This window comes from Bombus pyrosoma, linkage group LG1, assembly GCF_014825855.1.
Source record: "Bombus pyrosoma isolate SC7728 linkage group LG1, ASM1482585v1, whole genome shotgun sequence".
Classification (NCBI taxonomy): domain Eukaryota; kingdom Metazoa; phylum Arthropoda; class Insecta; order Hymenoptera; family Apidae; genus Bombus; species Bombus pyrosoma.
Window position 1 is genome coordinate 9,327,840 of NC_057770.1, and position 27,882 is coordinate 9,355,721.

Consider the following 27,882-nt stretch of genomic DNA (forward strand, 5'->3'; position numbering starts at 1 on the left):
CGGACCAATCACGACGGGGTTGGCTGTTATTCCAATATGGCTGCCAGACAATGCGCGCTGGAGGTCTGGAGAGAAGGGAGGGAAGGTCTCTACCCATAATGCCATTCTCCGACTCCCCACTGTGACCAGGGAGCGTATACCGAGTCTTGATCGGTCGACGTTGCCGCGTATACGAGCTTTAACCAGGGGTGCATCCTACTAGGACATAGCCCCGAGTCATTGTCCTTCGACTCTTACCCTTGCAAAAATCTGTATCGACGTTTGACGAAACTCGAAGATCGGTTTAATGATTCATCTTCCGTCTCTGATACGGCTATTTTGTAGAAATACGAATGTTTCAACTTCTACTCGTGTATATTGCACTGCTATAGTCGTTATAGTATTGTTTATCGCGTTTAATGGTATTTTTCCCTTACAAAATTTCTCGGAAAAATTTGTTTCCGTGTCTTATGGAACTCTGAGATCGGTTGAACGATTCATCTTCCGTCTCTGATACGGCTATTTTGCAGAAATATGAATGTTTCAACTTCTACTCGTGTATATTGCACTGCTATAGTCGTTATAGTATTGTTTGTCGCGTTTAATGGTATTTTTCCCTTACAAAATTTCTTGGAAAAATTTGTTTCCATGTCTTATGGAACTCTGAGATCGGTTGAACGATTCATCTTTCGTCTCTGATACGGCTATTTTGCAGAAATATGTATGTTTCAAGTTCTGCTCGTGTATATTGCATTGTTATAGTCGTTATAGTATTGTTTATCGCGTTGAATGGTATTTTTCCCTTACAAAATTTATTGTAAAAAGTTTTCTCTATACTTTATGGAACTTTGAGATCGGTTTAACAATTTATCTTCCGTCTCTGATATTTTGTAGAAATATGTATGTTTCAACTTCTACTCGTGTATATTGCAGTGCTATAGTCGTTATAGTATTGTTTATCGCGTTTAATGGTATTTTTCCTTTACAAAATTTATTGTAAAAAGTTTTCTCTATACTTTATGGAACTCTGAGATCGGTTTAACAATTCATCTTCCGTCTCTGATACGGCTATTTTGTAGAAATATGTATATTTCAACTTCTACTNCGTGTATATTGCAGTGCTATAGTCGTTATAGTATTGTTTATCGCGTTTAATGGTATTTTTCCTTTACAAAATTTATTGTAAAAAGTTTTCTCTATACTTTATGGAACCCTGAGATCGGTTTAACGATTCATCTTCCATCTCTGATAAATATGTATGTGTGAACTTTTGTTTATGTATATTATAATTATATAGTCGTCGTAGTATTGTTTATTGCGTTGAATGGTATTTTTCCCGTGTAAAAATTCTCGCAAAATTTTTTTTCTGTCTTATGGAACTCTAAGATCGGTTTAACGATTCATCTTCCGTCTCTGATACGGCTACTTTGCAGAAATATGCATGTTCCAACTTCTACTCGTGTATGTTGCAGTGCTATAGTCGTTATAGTATTGTTTATCGCGTTTAATGGTATTTTTCCCTTACAAAATTTCTTGGAAAAATTTGTTTCCATGTTTTGTGGAAATTTGAGATCAATTTAACGATTCATCTCCCGTCTCTGATAAATATGTATGTGTGAATTTTTGTTTATGTGTATCATAGTGATATAGCCATCGTAGTATTGTTTATTACGTTGAATGGTATTTTTCCCGTGTAAAAATTCTCGCAAAATCTTTTTCCATGTCTTATGGAACTTTGAGAACGGTTTAACGATTCATTTTTCTGATACGGGCATTTTGGATAAATATTTGTCAAACTTCTGTCTTTTATTGTATCATGTCATATATCATATAGTGAATATATTGATCAAATGTTTAGAATTATGCAGTGAAAAGAGATAGTACACGTTTGTAGGTATTTAGTTACTACAGTTTTGTATATTATATGCATTTTGCATATTTTTGTATTTTTCTCTCAACAATTTTTCCTCATATGTATAAAAATCCCAGTCTATTTATGTGTATATTAATCAAATATTTATGAACATATAGTGAAAGGAAATGATATTTGTAGACCGTAGAGCACTTATGCTTGGATTCAAGTACATTAAGACATCGTTGACCAGACCAGGCGCGAGTACACTCGTGTTCGCATACAAACCAAGCTGTGTAATTGTCAAAGTAGAAAATTGTAGTTATTACTGTTTATCAAGCATCTGCACAGTGTCTGCGTAATTTTGATATTATCTATTTTCCTGCACTTTTGCATTTTAATTACGATTTTAGTAGCATTAAAGTTCCTACTAACACGAGAATTTTGTGACGAATTTTTTAAATCATATATAGATAATTTTTCTACGTGCGGAATGACAAACGGATGGAAAATTTAACAAACGTGTGTAAACATTTTTTATATTCGCCTTATATACATAAATCTAAGTAAGATATAATCTTCTTCGAAAGAATTTACCTTTCTACGTCCTGAAGTCGTATCATTTTATTAAAATTATACGTAGTATAGATTCGAAATTTCCCGTTTATTAAATATTACCATCTTTTGCATAAATGTAAATAGCGCAGTTGGATTTAAAACAAGATTCTCATGCATTGATATAAATATATTTTACTGGTGTCTGACGGTGACTAGCGATTCCCAGTGCCAACCAGTAGGTTAGACTCGACAGATGATAAAGGCTGTAAAGCACTGCTGTTAAGATGGTATCTAAATCCTGTCAAATGCCTGTTCTATCGATACCCTTTATTCCTGTGTCGTCACTCTTATTCGAATTCTGTCTCGCGCGCGCGGGACGTATCAGATTAATTTCCTAATTACCACCGACACGGCCTCACTACCAATACCGCATATATTACATATTACGTAAAAGTAATATCCTCAAATGAAATTTTTGGAAGAAATCCTTCCTTCCATCGTTACTAAATATAAGAACGTTTTGCCCGCAACGATGAATTTATAATTCATGCTCAATAGTCGATATGACTATCTGTTGTTTAAGAAAATGTAATTACCATGTAATTGTTATGATAGCCGTTATTTATTTGTTATTTTCTCGATATCTTCCACTGCCTTACAGTTTTCCATTTTAAGTGCATTTACCCTGCTTCTATACGAATATACTGAAAAGGTGATTTCGTTTTTCTTAATCTATTTTTTAAAGGTATTTTTTAAGCGTGACAGCTGTACGAAACATTAGGAAGGTATTCTTAATTAAGCGTGTAATCTATCGCGAAGTATCGTACTTTGGTTTGGAAAAGTCAAAGAGAAAGATTGACTACATACGAGTGGTAACTAGAATTTCGGAGCATTGATTTATTAATCAATAAGTGCAAATCATTGTAGCCCATGGCGAAGTATTCTGTATAAGCGAAATGCGATCACCTACAAAAGTATAACGTAACAATGCGTGCTCGATCTTCTGGAACGTTCACGGAGGAATCAAGTCTAGGACATCCTCTGTATACGATAAATAATAGTGGTTGCATGAACTTGTGCTTTTCCAACATCGCGGCCCGTCTCCGCAATACGTACTGATAGATACGATCCTGGTTTTTGACTTTTTCTTGCGTTTCTTTGCAAAATGAGTACGCAACGACACGATATAGATCTAATTTCTGTAAATTATCAACAGTATTTCGGAAATTAGAAAGCGAGAAAAATATAATACACTGCTTTCTTCAACAGTATCGATATTTTCGTTTTACATAGACTTGCCTGAAATTATTCGTCTCCTTTTTTAAATCTATTCCAAGACGTTCTAAATTAAAAAAGAAAAAAAAACGGGACACTACTAAGTACCGTCTTCTCTAATATTCTATTCATATTTGTTGAGGTTATTAGATGTATAAAGAGAGAGACGCGTGGATAAATTATAAGGTAGAAAAATATATTTTAAATACAGAAGTGAAAAGTACAAGAATGAAATAATAATATGAGCTGGTCCAGATCCGCACGCTAGCAGTGTTACTCTATAACTGAAAAACCCCGAAGCCAACGTCGCCTGTCGACTGTCTATGGTCAGTCTTTTGTCTATACGCTGTCGATGGCTTCAGTGCTTTAGAAAGCTAAAAAGACCAGATGTAGAGTTTTCTTAAAAGTGGTGACCTTCAACAATATTTATTAATAACGTAACTTAACATTTGTTCGTGTAAAGTATTTGTACGTGTAATGTATCATCAGATCGTACAAACATTTTGAATGAGTTAGAGATAGTTATTTCCTCCTCTACAATTTAATGACTTATAGTAAATAGCGTATTTTATACGTTTAATAATGAAGTAAAAACGTAAATTATTATTAAATGCAAATGTAAATATGTAACACGCACTATTTCTGGATTCGTGTACTAAAAAAGAGCTGTGAAGTTCCTGCAATCTGGGACATTATTTATGGATGTATGTATCTGCGTATGTGGCACTGATATGACGAAAAAGGTTATCAACTTACAGAAACCATTTGCATAATATTAATATGTTATGATTAAGTACAGGCTGTTGCACAAGATATTAATACGTTGTAGGTTGTAACGTTTCGAGAACTTTGATTTCTTCAAATCGAAATTAAACTACTAGGTAATCTAAATTTTTCTATTACGTGTAAACACGTAACGTCCTATAACTTTTTACACTGTGTATTTATGTAACCGGACGCTAATGTTTTTTACACTTGCTTCCTTTTTTCCCCCGCAACTTACATAATACGCATAAAATAATGTTTACCATATCCGATTCACTGACAAGCTTTCCTATATCACTGATACATAAAAACAACATCTCATGTGATGTTGTATCAAGTAATTGCATCTACTTGATTATCTAAGTTGCACCTGTGTACATAGCTCTTCGACGTCCTCCATAAATTACTTCTTTTACGGTGTTCAGTGTAAATATTACGCACAAGTATTTAAAGTTTTTCTTTTTTTACCATATAAAGGTAAATACTATTAAGTGATAAGAGATCTATTATAATTGGATCGAATTAATTAATACATAAATACAATAGTGCTTAAATGCGGTGGCGTATAAATACTATTTTGTTCACTGTGCACCACAAAATAGATGACTGTTACAAATATGGCAAAAATCTTTTGATACAAAGGTTGCTAAATTTCGTTCGTCAACGATATACATCTCAGAAATCTTATCTAAACCATATGCTGAACTGTATTTCAAAGGAATTAACAATTAGCAAGTAATTGCTAACAACTGAAGGTAAGAAGATAAAACAAATTACTAAAATTTATGGTGTATCGATTTCTACTTTATCTGCCACTATAGAGGCTGGTAAAAAGAAGTATTTCATTGGAAAATAAGACTATGTGGGAATAATCTTTGTAGCCACTGTATATAGTAATTTATGACCACGTGAGCCTAAAGTTTTAATAGCAATGGAATCCTGTATTTAAGCAACATTGAGGCGTAATGTATATAAACCAGGCAATAGCAAAGGATTCTGTAAACGGGGTCAGAGACCTAGTTAACACCCTCGTACACACCAGTCATTCTGGATGTCAAGTTCTGCCGTCAATGAGCATTGTTGCCACCTCATACTATGACGTTCGCTCTTCATGTTTAGCTTGCACTTTTCGTTGGCCACGCGTTCACGAGAGCAACGGTAGCCCAGTCATGCTTAGGCGGTGCATTTTTCTCGTTTCGACATTCGAAAACTTCTTCTCTGATCGTATTTGCTTCCGTATCCGTTCCTCCCTCCTTCCGTTATCCGTTTTGCTCGTTTCAAAATAACGTAATAGCAAACTTCTTCGCGCGGAAACTGGAACGTGACGCCATAGCGCTCGAATAGCAGATTTTATTTCAACTCGCTCAACACGCAATAAATTATCCGATTAATTATATACAATTTACAAAGTATACACGGTTGGCGTATCACGAGATCCTTCTTTGTAAACGAGGTATGATCTTGTCTGGATAATGTATGAAATTTGGCGCGGTGATATTGCAAAATGCAGGTTGCGAGGATCTTGATCTTGATCTTGACATCTTGGAAATTCAGAGTTTGCGAAGCTCAGTGACGCGTCTTCGTCTCTTATTTCGATGGAACAGAAACATATCGAAGCGATTTATTTGTTAGCGTACGAGTTTTACCACCACAGGCGTAAAACGAAGCTTTCGAGAAAAGGAAAAGATCATGGTGACTGGAAATCTCTGTTTGGAAAGATGTTTAAATGAAATTGACTTGTATCCGTTACCACTTTTCCTTACAACGATGCCCTAAAAGAGACGTCTCGTTCCCGAAAACAAGATTTTGTTGAACCTTCGACGTGTTGCAAGTTGTCATGATGCACGAATTCTCTCTCGAGATGCAGTGGCACAGTGACCTATTCCATGACAAAACATATTTTGAATTAGTCGATCGCTAGCTTCGTGCGTTACTTATACACCGTGGTCCTAAATTCGTGGTACGAACGAAATCAGGCAAGTTCTCAATGGCTCAAAACAAGATGAAAATCAGGTTGCGTTTGGAAACCTCATTTATGCCACTTCAAGTGTCACAAATATATCTTTCTCAGTACGAGCAAGCGGTCTTGCTATATGCTTCAATTAACTACAATTACTTTCAATCAAGATTCATTTTTATGCTTTTTAGATTTGATTGAACATCTTCAAGAACGTTTGGGAAGCAACGAACAAAATTAACGCGAGATCTAAGTTTTTAGAAATGTTAGAATAATTTTCTTTAGGTCACAAGATCTTCGTTTCACTTTTAAAAGGAATTTCTCATGAGAGTCAGTTGGAAAAATGGCTTGATGCAATAATGACAGGTTGAAGGTTGACTGAAGAGAGACTGTCTAGAAAGGGCTAATGGTACTTCAAGTGACAGGTCGACCTTAACCAACCTGGTCTGATACATATCTATCCTAAATCAACAGAATTCTCGGCCAAAAGCTTACCTTAGGCCTTGGCTACCTTTTATTTAATGTTTGGATTTGCATTTTTCTCTATTCTTCAATTTGTATTTTTGTTCCTGGGATCACGAGCGTAAAATATAAGTGACATTTCCTGTATTGGATAATCCATTTTGTAATCAATTCTGAGAAACAGGTGCATTTACTGATCTTGTAAAATTACTAATTGTTGCGATTATCCGACGGAAATTGCGTATTATCTGTAATAAAACTAATCTTTTATAGCAAATTCAAATATACTTATCTACAGCACGCTCAATGATAATTTACGATATGTTCGATGCGAGAAAATTGAAAAACCAAACCAATCACCTTCAAAACCTGCAATAATTTTATCTTCTTCATATTAAATTTGCCAGACGTTTTATTTTATTAAAACTAATTCGATGTACAAAATTCAGGAACCGTTTAATTTTCAATGGATACCTTAAATAAATTTTTATAATTTAGTTAATGTCTAGGAAAAATGAGTTGACGCAGAACTAAAAAAAAAAAAAGAAAATTTGACAAAACAATTAATAACGACTTTCATATCTGACCGAAAGCCAGATTCAACAATGAAAATCTTAACGAATCTTTGGATACGCTTGCTGCTTATGGAACAGGGATGATTTGCAAAAAAATATCTAAGGAAATCGTAGAAGCAATGCAGACCAGGTAAAAACTCTTACAGTTCATAGAAAAGCTCTATTGTGGCGACACGAGATCTTTAAAAAGGTAAAAAAAAGGGGCGGAGAAGACACCACCGAGCTAACTTTTCAACGCTACCGGCAACTGTCGTCGTGTTCCGACTCGAATGCTTTAACACAACTTTTATATTAATGTTTTAATCCATCGATTGAAATATTTCTGGCGTACAGTCAACGAAAGAGACAGTCTTTTGTCAAAAAGAAAAGATCTCACTGAAGGAGATAGAATTATAGCCTGTTTAACTGTCGCTGGCTCCGGATGGAGTCACCATATTTAATCTAAGGTGGCAAAGCTAAAGCGAGTTAAATACAGCTAAATATAGTGGCTTCCGGCTTAATGTAATTCTTTTGCCTCGGTTGGACAACGACAGATATCTCTATTACGTTAAACAGAAATCTTTATACCTACCTGTCTAAATCATAATTTCAATTAAAACCTAACGTAAATTCAGCAAACGCTAATAAAATAAACCCTAATTTCGATTAAAATCTTACTAACAATTAGTAACAATTACTAATTTCCAGCGAATGAAAATTGTTTACTTAAAAGGATTTATTTAGTACGTTTGTCGTTTCAACTACCACGACTGTTACAGTACATAATTATTCCTATTTTCATTAATAAAAATTTCTTATTCTTTAGTCATAAAGTGGCGTTAAAATACAAAAACTCAACAAAAAGTTAACTTATCTCTATACGACATTATCTGCGTATAAAGAAATGTAAGCATATTAACTGACGAATGATTCTTACAAGCCGATATTCAAAATGCTTTTAATAAAATGCATAAGAATCGTAAACACGAGTACGGCGATTAATGTCACCAATCAACGATTTAATTTACGATCTTGTTATTTTCCATCGATACGCGTTCGTCGACAAAACTCTATGCTTCGAAAAATGCTATTAGAAATTCAAATGCAACTCGCGTAGAAAGATATATTTACGCAGGAAGATACAGCTTTTTTTCAATACGTCACATCTATTGTTGTATATTTTCATCCCTAAGCTTCCTGGAAGTGCCCTCCCGAATTCGTTCTGAATCCGTGGCGTGCAACGAGCCACGATATGAGTAATGATGCGTGCTCGTGTTATAGGGGTGGATACAGCAAGTCATGGCTCCGAGTATCCCTATAACCCCATACATACCTCACCATCCAGCTGCCCCCCAAACACCGTCCTCCATGGGGGTTTCTCACTGAAATAGCCGAACTAACATGGCGGAACACGTACGACTCCAAATATTGATTCCCTCTTGGGATTTACCAGCGACTTGAATCGCTTCCAAGGATTCCACCATTTTCTTTCAAATTTCACAAGAGAAATTAAATACAATATGCCGACCTTTATTACGAAAAATTTCGAACTCGTAAAATATCTGGCTAATAATATACTCGAATTACATTATATTCGAATTTATATTACTATATTTATTATTTATACTATTAATATATCGAATTTATATACGAAATCCTTGAACATCTGATATAAGTAATCTCCTCTTTTCATTTTCTCGTTGTTAATTCTTTTCTTGCTGAACCCAAAGTATATAACACTTCTCAATTTATTCGTTAATATAATATTATTATATTATTATTTATTATTATTATTATACACGTTATTAATATACAGCGAATAATATGCATCAAGCTTTTTTTTATTATATCTATTTATATTATATTTATTATATTTTTTTATTATACGATGGGTAACCTAACAGGTAACAGCGTCAGGTCGCGTAATATAGCTACGCAAATTTGATTATTACGCGTGAATTTCAAGATGGAACTTAAAAATGCCCAAGTCCCATCAAGATTCATATAACTCTATCTAATCTCGCTAATAACGATATAAGTAAATATTGCCTGCCTTTTTATTATGGAAGGAAACTTAATAATTTTTGTATTTTATATGCTTGCGGAATAGGTGGTTCACGAAGGGTCCGTTCTCAATTCCGTATCCACTTTCGATGAAATTAGTCACGGTTGTTGCTACGCATCGAGCCAGTCGGATATTATTTTTTTCTCTCTTTGTGAGCGCTCGTGACGAATCGAAGCGGAAATTAATACAACACTGGGAATAAATTGCATTCGATCGTTCTCAATGCTTCTTGCTAATTTTATTGCGACGAAAAACTATGTGTAGATAGTATAAAAAACCGAGTGCCTACACTATATAAATGTACAATACAGAAATGAATATAACCATTGTATCAAGATAAACACGTTCGTCGTTCAGAATTAAAGATGACGCGATAGCTAAGTATTATGTAGCCTTTTACAAGATACGTTATACGTATTACCCATAGCAGCATATTTCGTGCAAGTTTGCAGACCGTTGAACAAATTTATTAACGCGCGGATCATTCGTTCCTTAATGAATCTTAAAATATTTATATATTTCTTTATATAAGTAAAATATTTATTTATATCGAAATAGAAGAAAAGAGTATATACGTACGCGTGTGTAGTTAAATGCGCGCACACGCATGGCGGATGCGGCCATGCTTTCACGATCTCTTCCCCCTTGAGATTTCTGTCGTCCACGCACGAATACGCACTGTGTACCGCCCGCGCACGTGGCAGATGTTCCATTTTACGTACTCACGCATGCGTTTTCCATGCTGTTTCCCCACCATTCGATTCTACTATCCCCATCCGATTTCACGTTCCCACCAATTGACCATCCGCTTATCCTTTAATTCCTATACAATTTATAATTACACCATGAACGACGATATATTTACAGCGGGTTGTTACGCTAATAAGATTTGTTTTCCTGTTATCGAATATAAACACGAAGGAAACATCGTAACGTTATCAAACGTCGTTGCTATGGAACTTACGATATTTAATTAATATCTATATCTTTGGCTGTATTCGCCGATCGTTCGAACAAATGTTAGAAATCGGGTACGTTGCCTTAACAAGATAAAACGTATTAAGCTTTTATCAACTATAATGAATAAAACAAAGATTTTAGTACTAATGGAATATTGAAAATAATTTAATTATACTTGCAGACACTTGTTGTTAGAAGCGTTTTAATTACATGTACGTTACGTATATTATCGGCGAAGCAGTTACTATATTAATGAATCACGAAATTATCAGTTGTCACGAAAAAGGTATATGTTGGCGGCTAGAAACTATCTTCATACTTAGTCATATATCACGTTATATTTCCATAGTACCGAATAATTGTATATTTTCAAACTATGTACTATTATTATTTCAGATATATTATGCGTAGATATCTGTTCTTTCTTAATTTCATTTATATAAAAAATTATTATATATATATCTGTGAGTATACAGTAGCTATACATATAACAGGTAGCAGTACGTTTTGTAAAAGCATCGAGAGAGCAAGATCTATTCGCTGATCTCACTGCATAGTGATAAAATTTTAATAGCGATCTCACGAACCGTGGCTAGCGAAGCGAATCAATGGTCAGTGTCACTTCTTACAGCTTAATCAATGCCAACACGAAACTTACTGCTTCTTTGCAAGTGAGGGAGGAAACGAGTCATCATTTGAAAAAAAGAAAAAGAAAAATAAATTACATTATCTTGCAGACATAAATATTAATATCTTTTTTCTGACCTCCAGATTTATCAATGTAGGTTAAAAGATATTTATGCAATTCTGCTTTATACACTATGGCAAAGCAATTAGAAAAGTAGGTAAATACGATTAAACGTTTATGTCGAGGTAAAATAATGAAATGAACATTACAATACAAATACCTAACTATTTGTTGAAATCCTATTAACATGACACGACTAATAAAAAAAAAAAAGAAGAATGTCTGCGCGTGTAGATTGATAAAATGACATTTTCTAATTTTTATACCTTATTAGATCGCTTTCGTTCGATATTCAACCTCAACCTATCTTCGATTCCTTCCTCTATTCGATGAATTATTAAAGGCAGAGATAAGTCTGTAAGTATATTGAAGAAGGCGGGGTCGGTCACGTTCAACGCCTATTACAAAATTTCAATGCGGCAGTTGAAAGTCAATACAAATGACAAAATAGAAATGTATGTACTACATATGTCCATTTTAATACACTATATACATACGATGTATGACATTAAGTAGAATTATACTTCGTTCCAATTGTTTGCTGCTTGTCCTACAAAGTTATTATTTTAAACAGATTTATTTAATTTGGCACAGCCTATATGCTAAATAAATGATAATTGTATTTTAAATAACTATTCATGATAGATAGTGCAAATCAAATTAGAAGGGACTTACTTAAATTACTATAGGCAGCCATACGTTCGTTAAAGATAATACCAAATGCATGATAATTACGGATGTTTATGTAAATTCATATTTTTATGAACATACTTATACTTAAAGAAGTAGAGCTTAAACTAATTCTTTTCTCTATACTTTAGATCGAATTCTTACTTATCACTTACTTTCTTTTCCTATTAAACAGGATCATTCTATAAATTTGTTCGCTTTAATACAAAACGTTTCGATCAAAATGTTAAATAAAAACAATTCTTCCCTAAATTAAACATAGGACAAAGACAAGTAATCGAAGAACTAATAATAATCCTGTCAAATAGGAAGATAATTCAATTCTCTGTCTCTTCTAAAAGTACCCTATTCGTAATTGAATTTATTCAACGAAATTTTTCGACCGTAAATAACGTAGCATCTAGAAATCGTGTCCAAAACCACGAAATTAGAATTCGCTTGGCAATACGCTTCACGATATAAGTCCGAGCGAATTTTTAATCACGACGGAACATTATCGATAACGTAAGAAAGAAAAATACATGGTGTCGATCGAAGGGGAACACTTCGCGGCGCACCCAAAGTCTTCGTGGCGAGACAATGCTATGATAATTTATTCCTCGGATATAAACTTTTTATAAGATCCGTCGTGTAATCCATCATGCTTCGTCAAATTGGTACAAGCGCCTTGTATGTCGACGGCATCATACAGCACCTTTTTATCCTCCTCTTTACCCCACCTCTTGGTTCCCTTTTCACGAAAGCACTTGGTCCTCGTGCGTGAAGATCGCGATTCGCGCGGACCCACGTCTATGTAACCGCCAGGAAACGATTTGTAATAGTGTTAGGGATTACGTGTTGCGAATAAATTTACATGTAATCGTAAGAAGTCCCTTCGAATGCAACTCTATATCGAGCTACAACAATATCGTTTTGCAATTTCCCAGCGGTCAAGGTATTATGGCGCTCGATTATTCACCCAAGCTTCCCAGTGCACTGAACTTTTACCGTAGATATATCATCCGCAGTTTAATGAATTATTTGTTCATTAATCAGATAACGACCGGCTTTCGTTCCAAAGGCAACCGTTGCGTGTCATTTTTTCCATTTTTTCCCCGCTTTTTTTCCTTTTTCTTATTTCAAAGAGCAAGGCAGGTTCTCAGTAATAGGAATGAGAAGGGCCATGTTTGGAAATGAAGACTGCAGGAAGAACGCGATAAGTCGTATTTCCCATTTTTTTCAGAGGCTGGCTGCTTTAAAATTCAGTACGTTGTTAATTAATCGTAGCAAGGTAAATTAATCTTATTCGAGATAAGCTAGGTAATTCACCTTGTAATTTGGCAAATTCGGTTATGAACGATTCTTAAACAATTTATATTTGAAAACAGACTAGGTATTTAATTCTTTATTAGTAGCGTGACAAACATGCTTGATAGCTAAATGGCCATAATTTCTTACGAGAATATAACTTCTAGTCGTCAAGGAAAAAGAAGTCGGTTCAATTAATGCTAATATCCGAGATTATCACTATTACGATTTAGTCGCGTGTGTATATTACTTTATTTCTGGAAGTTATTTTGTTATTTACTTTCCTAGTTCTTATACGTATAATATCTCCTCGTCGAGCCAAATAAACCTGCCAAAGAGTTATTCGAATCGTTTTTGTTATTTTCTCTTGCTGAATCTGAAGTTACGCGATATTTCCTCATTCCTTCGCTTTTATATCAAAGATTAATGAAGCTCCATAATGCACAACGAGTTTGGTCATTGCATGCAAAATTCAAGATTGAATTTTAAGATGTTGAATCTTAGATGACTCAAGTAACTCTACCTTACTCTGTGTTATCGAAATTATTCTTCAATTTCGCTTTGGCACTAAACACGTATCTTTTCATCATCTGCATAATTTAAAGATATTGTCTTTCATACAATTAAAATATTATTAATATCAAAATACTCAACAATTATATACGAACAAATTATGTTCGTCTCGACAATTATATTTTTGGCTAGACGTAACAGGTTCTTCTCATTCTCAACTATTCGTCTGAATTATATGGCGACATTAAAATTCAAATGTCGTTTACTTTATACGTTAAAATTATTTGGACATAGCTATGTCAGGTTAAATGTTAAGCGATAAAGATACTTTTTTTTTCTCTCTCGAAAGGTCTGTATCTCGGTTGGAGCCCCGTTCGTTATTCTCTATTTTTCTCTTAGTAAATCTTAAAGAATAGCGACGCCCAAGGAATTTGTGCTTTCTTTTGTCGAGCGACTCATTAATCACACAATGCCGTACGTCGAGTCGATCGATCGACGACGAGATAGCCGCGTAATGAGCTCCGCTGCTCTTGTTAGTCTGGTCGGTGCTTTGTAAAACGAACTTATTATTGCGGAATCGAATTAATTTACTACACCAACGGCTCTGTGTCGTGCAACAAATAAGCAAACCGTAAATTGCGGTAAATTGTAACGGTCGCTCTTTAACTCTCGTTATTTTTCTCGTAAATGACAAAATAATTTATCATGCTGCAGCTCTGCATATTGTTTCGAAAATAATAAAAATGTAAAAGAGTCACGATGGTAATTATATCGTTTAATTTAAGAAACACTTTTATTTTTTAAAAACAATGAACACACATACACATACCAACATATATATGCCAACGTATGGTAGAAAAATATTTTCTGTGTGATCTTGTTTCTCAGTATATTCGACTGCTGTTTAACGTAATGTTACACATTTGCATTCTCTCCCCCCGGGGTGAAAAATAATTTTTAACGACGCGTGGATTAAAATCGAATCCCGCGTCGAATACTTTCCATACAGCGTAAAAATGAAAGGCAACTAATCAATTTTCTTTTTCGAGTTTTCTTCTCCATATCTCCATGCACATACGGTGGCTCAAAGTATTCAAACACTTTGCTACGATTCTATTACGTGTACGTGTAATGAGACATGACGAACATGACTATAATTGATCGAATTTGTAACGATTCTGAAAATATCCACAGAAATTACTGTATTTATCGCAAGAATATATTCTGCAGAGATCGCGAAGGAATTTAAAAACTCAAGTACACATTATGTACCTACTCGCTATTCACGCTGTGTATTAATTTTTTAATAAATAAACGTTACGTTAGCATCCTAGCGTAAGTATCCTGTAACTTTTATATACATTTCCCGATCCGTTGCAAATTTGACCAAAGCTACCCTAATCGCAAAAGTCGTGTCTCGCAACGATACCACTGAACCTTCAAAACATGTTCTTCTTTATAAAAAATTCAATATAGACATAAAACGTATATACTAAATACTTCATGAGCCATTTGTGCAACCTAAGTAAAGTCAAATCGTCATACAGGGAAATGTTTTCGAAGCATCCGTCGATCAAATTTCTCGCTTTTCTTTTTCCCAAAAAACGGAGAACAAAAATGAGACTCGAACGAAACAAAAAAAAAAAAAAAAGAAGAAGAAGAAAACAGAAAAAAAGAGGAAGAGGAATAAAGAACGAGGTTCGCGGATACGCCGACATTTTAAAAAGGTTTTAACGAGCGAACCTTCGTCAAGCGTCGATACGAAACACGACGTAGAGTGGATCGCGGTGGGCTAGGCGCACTCTCTGGTCGTCGCGACGTAAAGTAATTAAATGCAGAGAAGGGGAAACCGAGCGAATACGAAGGGCTGCTGAGGATGGTGGGGTTCGAAGGTAAGGGAGGGAAGAAGAAGGCAGCGAGGGCGTTCCTGTAGCCACTCCCCGACTTCTCCACGAGACTTTACGAACTGGAACCTCTGGCTCTCTGAAATCTCTCACTCCCGCCGTACCTGGACAAAGTGTATCCTACCAGCCAGCCAAACGTTCCTTCTCTGCATACGTTCATTCTTGATCTCGCACCAACGCGCAAAAGTGTCTCCACGAATTATTTTCGGTTGTCCGGCGACGTTCTTTTCACGCTGGTTGGCCACAGTCCTTCGGATTATGCAACAATTGCGCGAAAGAAATTCTCCGCGGTGAGCTCTCTATACACAGGAATGTACTTGCGCGAAATTTAACGCGACTATCAGTACGGAGAGGTAACAGCAATGGAATGCAATTTTTCTGTTTCCTCCTTTTTTTTGGGGGGGGGGGGCTACGTTATAGGGGAAGAAGGTGATAAGTCATGTTGTTCATTTTTTAGAGGGAAGCAATTAAAAAATTTCATGAGCGCTAAAATGAATTAAATGTATTTATAATCGGGTATCGAAATCGTGTTTGCTTTTGCGGCTAAATATGTATTTTTCTTACTCGTTTCGTTACATACTTATAAAACATGTTACTTGTCGGAATATAAAAATATGAATTGTGTCAATAATTTTATTATTAATTGGGTATTGCATTTGCTTTTGTTGCAAAATTTCGTCGTGTATATTTTTATTAATTATGTATACATATATTAATATTACATGCACGAAATTCCTTCTGTTTTATTTGAGTTATCCGAGCGACATTGGAATCAACGACTTAACAGTATCTCTACTTACCATGACTTTTTCTGTAACGTGCAATTGAGTAAAATAGAGCGCGCAATTTATATATTTAGACATAAATTGTTGGACTGTCACGTTACATAATCGTTCGTATAAATTTTGTGTCACAAATAAAGCTACTAATACGATTTCTACTTACGATTTTATAAGACAACGCTTATCGCAATTTATAGTTAGACCACATAGTTGCCGATACACGTCATTTACGCTTTTCATAGCGTTAACATTCTTTTTTGCCTCCGTTTGCCGCCGCCACTACCGAATTATCTACCAATGTCTAATCGATATAAAAATGATTCGACTAAGGAAATAATCATCGAGTAGACTACATTTAATCAACGCGTTTATGGTAATTAGATTCGCGAGAGGTGCGGCCAGGCGCGGTCGTGGCTCTTAACTGCAGCGAACCTTCAAATTGGCTTTTACAAATTGCAACGTTAATTTGACACGCTTTGAATAGAAGGAGCTACGCGAACTAGCTGTATATAATTGTCCCTGGTTTTTACCGGCGTGTTGGGACGTCTACGGTATACGGACGGTGTCTATCACCTTTGATTGACTCTTTAATTAGAGACTGATACGCAAAGCAAGCGTTCAAAGCAGCGCATAAACGTATTATGTAATCAAAATTATGAACACCTTTCATAGTACAGCTGTGCTTGTTATACGGTTCTTTTGAATATATAAGTACCTACCTGGTTATTTTCGCATAGTTTGCACAAATATCGCAACGTTTCTTTTGCAAATAAAATTTACAAATAAAAATTTGATACAAGTTTTATCTTAAGTTGTTTAATTGCACGATAAAACTAATTTGCGCTTACCAGTTTCGAGATCGACGGTGTATGGAAGGCCCGCCCATGGATCATCTTGTGGCTCGTCATATTCCTTTGTGTCTTTCTGGAAATGAAACACCGAGGAAATGTTCCTAGCAGCCAAGAATATATTCCGTTGAGCGAATGAAACCGGACTTAGTCACGAACCTAACTTTTTTCTTGTCTGCTTCAAGATACGATGACATCCAATCGAATCAATAGGAAGAACTCTTTGATACTGAGAAATGTTTACGTAGCCAATTCCTCGTAAACAAGCCGCAATTAGCAATTATGTTGGGTTTAGATGTCGTTAAATAAACGGAGTAATAAATTAACAAATTACTGTAATAAATATCTAACAAATCTAAAACGTCAAGTGTCAATTGATTTCTTAGCAGACCAGCGATTAGCAAGCTTTTCTCGTTTACAAGACATACAATAAACTGAATAATAATATTTCAACTTGGATTATAAACTAAAGTTTTAAATTATCGATTTCTCATTCGCTTAAACACTTCAATCGATTAGTTCGTTTCCATATTCATTTTAAAGACGTTATTCATATTTACTTCCCACTGAATATTGTTTACAACGTTAACAACGTTGCGTCAATGCTGTTATGTTTTATTCCTAACTTGTTTTCATTACTTTACAGTATTAACGTCATTATATTCATCTTTTCAACGCGTCAAAAATTCCATCGCCACTTTTCTTATCATTTCTCTACCTATCTTATCTATTTATCCTTTACATTATCTTTTGTATTACTGTTAAAAATTCTTCTCAACTACCGACGCTAGTCGTTCCATTGAAAAAAAAAAACAAAACTGACAGACTGTTTGTACATCGTAGCAAAAGCTCGTAATATCACGGATGAGCCGTTTTCAAATTTGGATACGGCGGCCGACTTTCGGTGAAAATGCCATTCCGTTGATAATGAGAGGATCGAAAACGACGCCGCGTAACAATGGCTGAATTCACTCGGATGGCATTCGAGACCGTGAAGGTCGACGATCATAGAGACGTCATAATCAAGGGAACCTAACGGCAAGGTGAAAAAGAAGCGGAGGACGCTCATATGGCCGAGACCATAGGCTGGCCGTACCCCGTGTTATATACGGGCTGCAGTGAAATGAGTTTAATGAAAATAGCATTGTACTCGACCATTAATCATAGCGACTCTCTGATAGTAGCTATCCAACCACTGGCTTCTCTGTCTCTCTCTTCTCCCTTTCCTGGCCTCCAGCTTTTCATCCCCTTCTATCGTTGCCTCAGTCTCTTTTTCATTCAGTGTGATGTATCGTCGTTGAGTGGTGCGTTATACCAAGATCCGGGGTTATGAATACAAACTTCGATCAATCCTCTCTCCACCCTTCGATCGAACAACTCCCGCGAAATGAAACTAAGTGCATCGCAGTTACGCGCCATCAAGGATCCGCGTGCATTCTCGTGCTCGCTGTTTCCTGTTTAGATTCGCAGGCACAACTTTCCTCGTTTTAATTTTACTGTTAAACCTTTTCGACTTTAGAACTATATCTGTATTGCTATATGTATAATCTAAACATTAAGGATAATTTTGTTTTATGTAGTTTCGTATTTATGAGCTGTTCGGAGCACACGTTGATCAAGTACATTAATCGGAAAGCAGAAAGAAGAGATGATATTATTATATCGCAAACGTTACTTTTCAAATTTACCTTGGAATTCTATGTTGCGTGTGTCATCTTCTTGTGGTAAACGAACCGATGGAAGCATAAGTTTATTTGTTTTTAGAGAACTGAATATTCATGGCGTATCTACGTAGGAAATGAAATTGAGAGATTGACAAAAAGTGGAGTTGATCATATGTGTAATATCACATGTTGCATCAAATTTAATATTCACTTTTGCCTACACCTATCCTTCTGCTGATATGTCATTTAATTCAAGGATTCAAAGAACAGCATTTGTAGCAATATATCGAAAATATGTAAACACAAAATAATTTCAGTTACCTAAATCGTTAGAATCATTTGTAGCCATCTATATGCTCGTCATTGTATGTACCTATAATTTGTATTATACATAATTATTCATTCGCGACCTAAAGAATTGCGATCACGAAAGTAACTAGAAACCAAAGATCTAGCAATATAGCGATAAAATTACCCACGGCTAAATTATTTTTATCTTGTTTATTCGAAACAGACGTGGCTCTTCTTCTCAACGACACGGTCGCCCGTATGACAATGGAGGTCCTGTCATCGTTATGAGTTTGTATCGTTCGCGCAGCTCTCAATTAAGATTTTCGAACTACTTAGAGTCTGCTTATTTCGGCCGTCACGAACGATCTGTCGGTTGAAAGCATAGCTAGAATCTGTATTGATCTCCGCGAATATGTACGAAATCAATGGGCCACCGTGACCGTCGAGCCAGCTATTGAAGTCGCCAGGTTGTTGCCAGTCACGGTTCTGCGAATAATTCGTAACCTGTCGTCTTTTCGAATTCGCAACACACCGATCCTGGCACCTTTTATCCTGGTTCTAAAAATGATAACTTCAGCTCTTGATTCGTTCGATTATTCCCACCGCCGACGAGCAAATAGATACGAAGTATACGTAGAAAGAAAATAACAGATTGTTTTTAGTCCGACAAAGACTAAATACACGCGACTAATTATAAGAAGCACAGTGAGAAGTATAATACGTATGAAACACCTCGTATGTTTCTTCGTCTACAACTACACCTACCTAACACCCATACTGCAATAATTCAATTAATTAAAAAAAAAAAAACAAGTGTCGCAAACAAAACGTCAAGGATCCAGCAACGACTAAAATTCTAGCTCGTCACTTGTAATTTCTATTTATATTTCTATAACGATTTGAAAGACGAGGAAACTATAAATACGTATGTAATTGATCGAAACTATTCTCTGTCTGCGAAGAAGAAACAATTGTTCGAACAGGAACGAAAATAAAGTATGTACGTATGTGAATAATGAAACTATAGGTAAGTATGGATGGAAACAATTCCGAAATACAACATCTCGGGATCGACCGCCATTTTCTCCCGAAAATTCATCCGACAGAAACAATCAGGGAAGAGAAGGAGGCCAAACCCACTTCGGTTCGCTGGGCGCGTTTTCAATTTCCAGGACCATCAATACGTCCCTCAGAATCCCCCTGCCATGCTGCTCCAATCTCTTTGGCCCTGCTCTCCCCTCTCTTTTTATCTTGCTCTCTCCTCTCTTTTTTTCTCGGTTACGTCCCGCGACCAACCGGCTTTCTTCTCCCTCGCCCTAACCCTCATCTTCCTTTCCAGCTTGCTTTATCGATGCCGCCCCTCGTCCAGAGGGATGCTGTACATCTATCATTTTAACAAACCCTCAGCGATTGCATCCCGCCAACAAATGAACGCCATCCGTTCCGATGTTTTTACGAATACATTTTAGCTGGCCCCTGTCGTTATGCAAAAGAAAGCGAGAAGCCATCGTCGAGCATCGTTCTTGTGTTCTTCCGATTATATCGAGAATTCGACGATTCTATAGGAACATAGGTGAGCGAAGTACGTCGTAGTAAGCGTCAGAAGAATGGAGAAATGATTTGTTCAGTGGGAAGAAGGATAACAGAAACGAGTTTTCTTGCTTTTAGTGGAAATTCTTACTTTTGGAGTTTGGAGTTTATCTTGGAACTATCGATGATCGAATTAAAAATTTCTGTAGGTAAAGAAATTGAAGAAAGAACGAAGAATACGTGGATACTATACTTTACTATACTTTAGAAAAATCACAGGAAGGTGTATTAAAATGCATTGTTATGGATCTGCAAAGTTCCTAAATAAATTTATTAAATTTTAAATAAGTTTTTATGGGAAGTTAAAAAAGGGTCTTTTAGGACTTTGAGTTTCCATTAGATCGAAAGAGATTATTTCCTTCGTATAAATGGAGCAAGTCGCTATAATCGAACCTGTCACCATTGCGAACGCAGATCGTTTGGAATTTCAGCCGAAGTCGTAAATTAAATATTCACGCCAGTCACTCCGAATGAGCGCCATTATTTTACGCTGGAACATAATACGCTGTATTCTTCGAGTATTCTCGTCCTATTAAATTGGAATCAACGATAAAAGATAATTTAATAGTCGCAGGCAAATTTAGATCAAAATTTTACCATTAATCTATTAGCATCCCGTTTCATATAAAAACAGACAAACCGTGTACTCAATATTATTAACGAAATTACTAAGAAAAGAAAAGAAGCATATCGTATATTTTCCAATCAATCGGGCACGAAAGTTTCCAAATTTCTCTGTTTCGAGAAACGTACAAGAATTCGATAAAAATCTTTCGAAGAACTTAAGTTTAGCGTTCGATCGAAACGAGGAAGATAAACTCGTATTTTTAAAGATATTCGCAGTTAAAACAATTTCAGGACTAAATATCAGGACAATGGCTGTCAATATACAGCGAAAGAAATTGGAGGAAGAGATGGGACAGAGGAGTGGACTGGCCTTTGTTCTCAGCTGTTCGCGAACCACACTTTGGATCGATGTGTCTGCTTTCGATCGGGATCGAGGATATTCCCCGTATTATTGGAGCCTCGAAGACGGCGGTCCCTTCACAAAGGTGGAACCCGTTGGAACAATACGATCTTCGAGGAGGAAGAGCCCGAAAGACGAAGCAAGTTAGATAGGGATTGGAGAGAGGAACGAAGGAACACCGACTTTACTACCGAGGGCCGTGAGAGCAAAAGAGAGAGTCAAAGTGGAAGAGTAAAGGAGACAAGAGACCGGAGAACGGAGAAAAGAGACGATCAGAGAGGAGAAGAGAAAAGAAGAGAAGAGAAAGAACGTCGAGAAGTCTGATGGGTTACCCGCCCAGAACGTCATGCAACGTCATTGTCGGTGACCACGGTATGGATGAGCTCTCGTTGGCTCGAATCTTCGTGGATACTTAAACGCTCTTCGTGCTCATCGACTGAAACGCGTCAGATGAAGGAAATCGACGTTGAAAAAAGTTGTGTCGTAGAATAGAAAGTGAATTAAATCAGTCGATCTGGAGTGAACTGCAGACACGATTTTAGTTTCTTAAGGAAACTACGCATCGTTGAACAGGGCACAATAGAATCGTGACCGAATAAAATTCATTGAATCAATCCGCTGCAATCAATATAGGTACAATCATGCAGTCGTTTAGTCTTCGATTATTTTAGTTTTGCCGAACATGTTTCTTTCTTGTTCTTTCGACACTGCTAATAATAATAAACTTTAACTTGTATTTACCCTAAGATCGAGATTTATACTACTGTTATTTACTAGCTTGTAAAATTCATGATTCTGAATAAGATTACGAATTGATAAGACGAAGAGGGAGATCTGAAAAATCTGAGGAGACAAATCTGGAGGAAGGAGATAAAGTACAGTAGTTTCGAGATATTCTCACGTACGGGGAATTAGAGGGAAGAGACAAGACGAGAAGCCGACAGTTTGGGGTTCGAATTATCGACCGAGATCATATCCGAGTACGCGTGGGATGGTTCCTCCTAGCTTAATCTCTTTGGTATCTATCGAACATAGCTTCCATGGGTTCTGCAGGATTATACCTTTTGACTGATCTGTGTTTGACCGATTATCACGGTGGGGGTCCACGTACAGACACTTGATAAGAATTAGGAGACCTACAGGGAAGAAGGGCAGCTTGTACTTGCTAGTGATTCGCACGTTCTATGAGATAACTTATAGAACATAGTAAAAAGTACAGATATGTTTGCAAACTTCAAATGAATAAAATAAATGAAACAAATTCTCTCAAATTTTGTCCGAATATAATTGATGGAAGGTAGATTTATCTAACTGAATTTGACTAACTCAATGAGATATTTTCTAGACAAGGATTCCAGTAACGTTTATACAAAACAGGACAGTCGGTCGAGAGATTGTAAAGAGATAGCCACCCCGAGTGCCGAATTCTTCTGTTAGTCCATCGAGTGGCGTCACTTTTGTTTGATGCCTCGCCGTCGACTTCACGACCAATCGATACCGATCTATCGACACGGATCGCTTGCCTCTCATGGCCGTATCCACTCGAGTATTAATACGATCAAATCTTAACCAACCTTTTTTCTCTTTTTCTTTCCCCGTCGTTTCCGATGAACAATCAAACTTCCGACTGGTGAACTGTTTCGAACTCGACGACTCAACGACGACGAACGTATTCCCACGAAATAGTTCCGACAAGCGAGAACGTACATCTAAATCATGACTTTCTATCGCTGATAATCGCAAGGAAGGCACAAAAGACGGGAAGGCTGAACGCCAAGGCGAACTATCAGAAAAGATACACTACCGGACAAAAGTTTAGGTATCTGTGAAAGGTCCTTCAATTTTCCTACCGTTTAACCTACTAATTTTAATCCTTCTAATCTGTCAATGTTAACACGGTGATTCATATTATGCTACATCGTTTAACTTTACTTTCATCGGAGTCTCGACTTTTAACCCTTAAGCCGAAACTTTTAGCCGATGGTGTACGTTAGAAACGCGAATTTGAATGTCACACGAGAAAAGGTAAAATGTTAGGTTCTCTGTAATGTGAAAGTATACGAAACTCGATAAACAATATGTCATTAATTGCTAATTGCGGTCCGTAAACGGGAGAAAGCGTGGCAGAGATCGAAGTCGATTTACGATTCGAAATTAAGAATAAGAATATAGGTACTTATCGAAGACAGATCGGTGGGTTCGGTTGAGCATGTTATGACAAAGATAAGGGTAATGTTACATACCTTTTCGTTAGTTCCATTGATCGCTTCCAGAGCTTTTAATTTCTCGATCTCATCGTCGGACTCCTTTTCCAACGTGGACGTCTTTTTCGTTGTTGTTGTTGGTGCTTCCACCAACGTAAAACCGAGATCCACGTCTTGCTTCCAAAGCACTTCGATTAAATCCATATCCTGAAACAGTACGTAAGAATTTGTGAGAAAGTGTTGGTAAGTTAGACACATAAATTGAAAAAATGAAAAGATAACTGTTACGTTGACACAAATTCATATTTTTATTAGATACAAATTTTTATTTTGACGAGAATAATAAACGAAGCCTGATTAGAGGTTCGTTTCATCTAGTAAATATTGTAATATATATTCCACTTTGGATATTTTACGTTTTTCCTTATATTAAATGTGTATTCTATAAATTTTTGCTTTTTAATAATTTGCCATAAGTTCGTGAACACCCGCTGTATATCAATAACGTTTGTTAGATATTATAATTAATAATGTACTGTTAGAGGCAGTGTAAAAAGTATAGGTACGATAATTAATTTCAACGAAGATAACGTAGAACGTCGTTTATTAACAATTTTTTAACAAATAAAAAATATGTATATATCCGTACAAGTCAGCAAAGTAATTTTCACAGAAAAAAAAAAGAAATGACATATGTACAGCCTGTGAGAAAATATTAAGAGATATCTAAAAAAATGAAAAAAATATATGCGTGAAAGATATTCGTAAAATTGCAGTTTAATGAAGAAAATTAATAGCTCTGATATATAGGAGAGGAAATTACTAAATTTAATTATTTTTATACTTAGTGAAGTTTTCTTTTGGTTTTACTATGGTTTGAAGCTGTCGTGACATTGAATTTATTAAATCGATGTGTACTCTAGCGGAAATGATTTTCCATTCTTCTAAAACAGTTCTTTTCCTATCATTTCTTGCTGAAATATCCTGACTTCGTATTTCCCATTTCAGGTGGTCCCATATATTTTCAATAATGTTTATATCTGCAGATTGTAGAGGTGTTTCTAAGTGTTTACAAGTATTATACAAGATCGATGCTCGTGTATTAGTAGCATTATACTTTGAAAGTGTCTTTCAAACTCATTTGCAGACTATTTTTTAAAACACCTATGGTAATATTTATATTTAATATTAATATTCGTTATAATAGCAATAATATTTATTAATATAATACTATATATTTTTGCAAGTTGCTAGATGTTTATTAATATCTTCACAATAGGAATAGATATCGCATTCTTTTCTTCTCGAAAATTATTCTGAGGACTTGTAAGAATACGTATATATTTTGATTCGATTGAAACCTTGTTACTATACGATGTTTTACAATAATTCTGTTAAAGTTCAGCACTGTGCGAACACTTTTTACAGTGACTCTATACTTTTACGAAGTAGAGAATTTATAATTTCTAAAAACTGCAGTACGTGTCTACCTATGTATCTGACTTTATATATCGAATTTGACTGATTTAGTTTATTCTTTAATATGCATAATAACCCATTTAAAAAGGATTAGATGTCACTTATCGTAAATTGAAAGAAAACTTTTGTAAATTGTAAATTGCAAACTGTAAGAATTCTATTCTACACTTCCAATTAAATTTTTCGCGTACTCGTACGACTAAAATAAATATAATTGATGATTACATGTTTACGTGCAGCATAGTAATTAATAAGTACAAGGATTTCGTGGTAGCACAACAAGTTTTGCGTGCTCGCTTTATGTAAGTTAATAACGTTTCGATCACGATCGAGTTATTCGAAATCGAAATCACGATCCTGAAGATTCATTTTGTTGCGGGCCAAGATGTCCCTCGCAGGGAGTCCCATCGACGAGTGTGTACAAAAGTGCATGATTAATGAACGGGCCGAGTATCGATGCATCTCGAAATGGAGGAGATCGAAAGGAGAAGAAAGAACCTGGGAAAAAGGACCAATCACATGACGGGGCACAATTGTCGGGGCAGCTGGCCCGTAGCTTTTAATTGAGCCAATTTCGCCGAGTTCGTATTCAACCTCGTTAACTAATCTACAGATTTTCTTCGCTAATTTAAACCTGACCGTTATTACAACCTGTGTAAGAAGAAGTAATGTCGAGTAACGGCGACCGTAATTAGATTTCGCAATTAATTCGACTCTGTTACAGTTTTTAGAGAAAAATATTCGATAAAAACACTTTGGTTAAGATATCCATGTTGCGGACTACGGAGTTACAGAAGTTAAAGATCGATTAATTTTTATCGCTAATTGGAACGTTTATTTTTCAACGGTTGATCCGCAACTATCGGTAATTTACTGGTTTTGTTAATTAAGTACAAATAAATGAAATTATATATATACACACGTATCTATATATCTCAGCTTTAGAAAATACGAAATTAACTTGTACTGCTTTTTAATAGATGAATATGCTCTTTTTAATTCAAATAGCTGTAACAAGTTTTACTTATTCGTAAGGAGATAGCGGAACAATATTATTTATGTTTTCATATTATAAATAGAAAATGTTTAAAACGATGTTTCAGTAATTTAAGAAACTTATAGATATACACCTATACAGCTATACGTATGATTTAAAAGCGATCGACTTTCTTATCGAAAAAGCATTGATCAAAGATAAATTGAAATTACTCCTACCGTACATTTCTGCAAATATATAATAAATAATTCGCGTCCAATGAATCGTATTCGCGGATTAAGTGACTAGCAAATTGCAACTACTTATCGTGTCATAGCGGCAACAGGACGTGAGATTTTTGAAGCAGTATTAAGAACACAACGACGTCTTACTACGTCCAAGAGAAATGTCAAAAGCCTCGTTACGATTTCATTAAAAATTGCGAGTGAAAGAGGGAGAAAGATTGCATTGGTATAACAGCCGGCTATACAGATAGGTGAATGAAGACGCGATTAGATTTGCTAATTTTTGCCGGAACGAGCAAGCGTGACAACTCGTGGCCTGCTTATTAAAGTGTAAGAACGGATTTGTATGTGTTCGTTTGATGTACTTGTTTATACTTTCATAGAAACGTAGAATTTCTCTTATTTGTCGAAGATTGCGAAGATTAAGGAATGCTGTTTGTTAATTAGAAGGCAATTAGAAATTCTGCTACATAAATTTAAATACGAACGTCTCATCTATTCCAAGTCTGAATAAAAATATGCGGTTCTTTAGTGGAACAATCTTTTTAAAACTTTCTCTATTATATATTATATTGTTATATATTACATTTATAGGATGCATAGGTTACATCTCTTCTGTGTTATAGGAAAATCAAGTTAATCTTTAAAATAAACCAAACAATATAAACTTTGAATAAATAGTTTTACTTGTATATATACACATACAGTTAAACAGAAATACATGTCGTCTTTGATAGAAGGCTTAAAAATTAATAACATATCTTTAACTCTATGGAATAATACGAATTACTAATTCTATTCCACATCTAACTTTCATCGATATTTTACCAGTTTATTCTTGCACAACCGTATTTTTAGAACGGTCGCTACGTTCTTGATCAGATAAATTTGTTAAAAAAAGAGAAAATATCTAAAGCTCCGCTATCGCAATTACCTTATGATGCAGGAGAAACGATTAAGCGTGTAAAACGATGGGATTATCAATAATATCACATGTCTCTCGTCAGCTTGGAAAATTATTTCTTCGATCACAAGAAATACCGAATTGATTTTAGTTCAGTATTACTTGTACGTACATGAAAGTTTCTTATCATTATAGTCGCTACGCGATCGATCGTATATTCATCATGAATTTATTCCAAATATAATTTGAAACTGTTACACGCAACTCTGAACTATAAAATCAATCCAATAATTCTTATTTACATACGCGTGGGTAATCCGATAATTTTTCCAAGCTAACAAGAAACATATGATTAATCATTCG

At 35.5% G+C, this 27,882-nt stretch overlaps 1 protein-coding gene across 7 annotated transcripts in view; it reads right to left on the minus strand.

The window, feature by feature from the left end:
- Nucleotides 1-27,882, minus strand: part of LOC122568212 (segmentation protein cap'n'collar) — a 111,266-nt gene that overhangs the window by 50,708 nt on the left and 32,676 nt on the right. For all 7 annotated transcript variants that reach the window (XM_043727701.1, XM_043727692.1, XM_043727683.1 and 4 more), the window contains exons 2-3: nt 23,955-24,122; nt 17,200-17,275 (exon numbers count right to left, since the gene is read on the minus strand). In XM_043727701.1, coding sequence (XP_043583636.1) covers nt 17,200-17,275; nt 23,955-24,122 — 244 coding nt within the window. The remainder of the gene's footprint in view (nt 1-17,199; nt 17,276-23,954; nt 24,123-27,882) is intronic.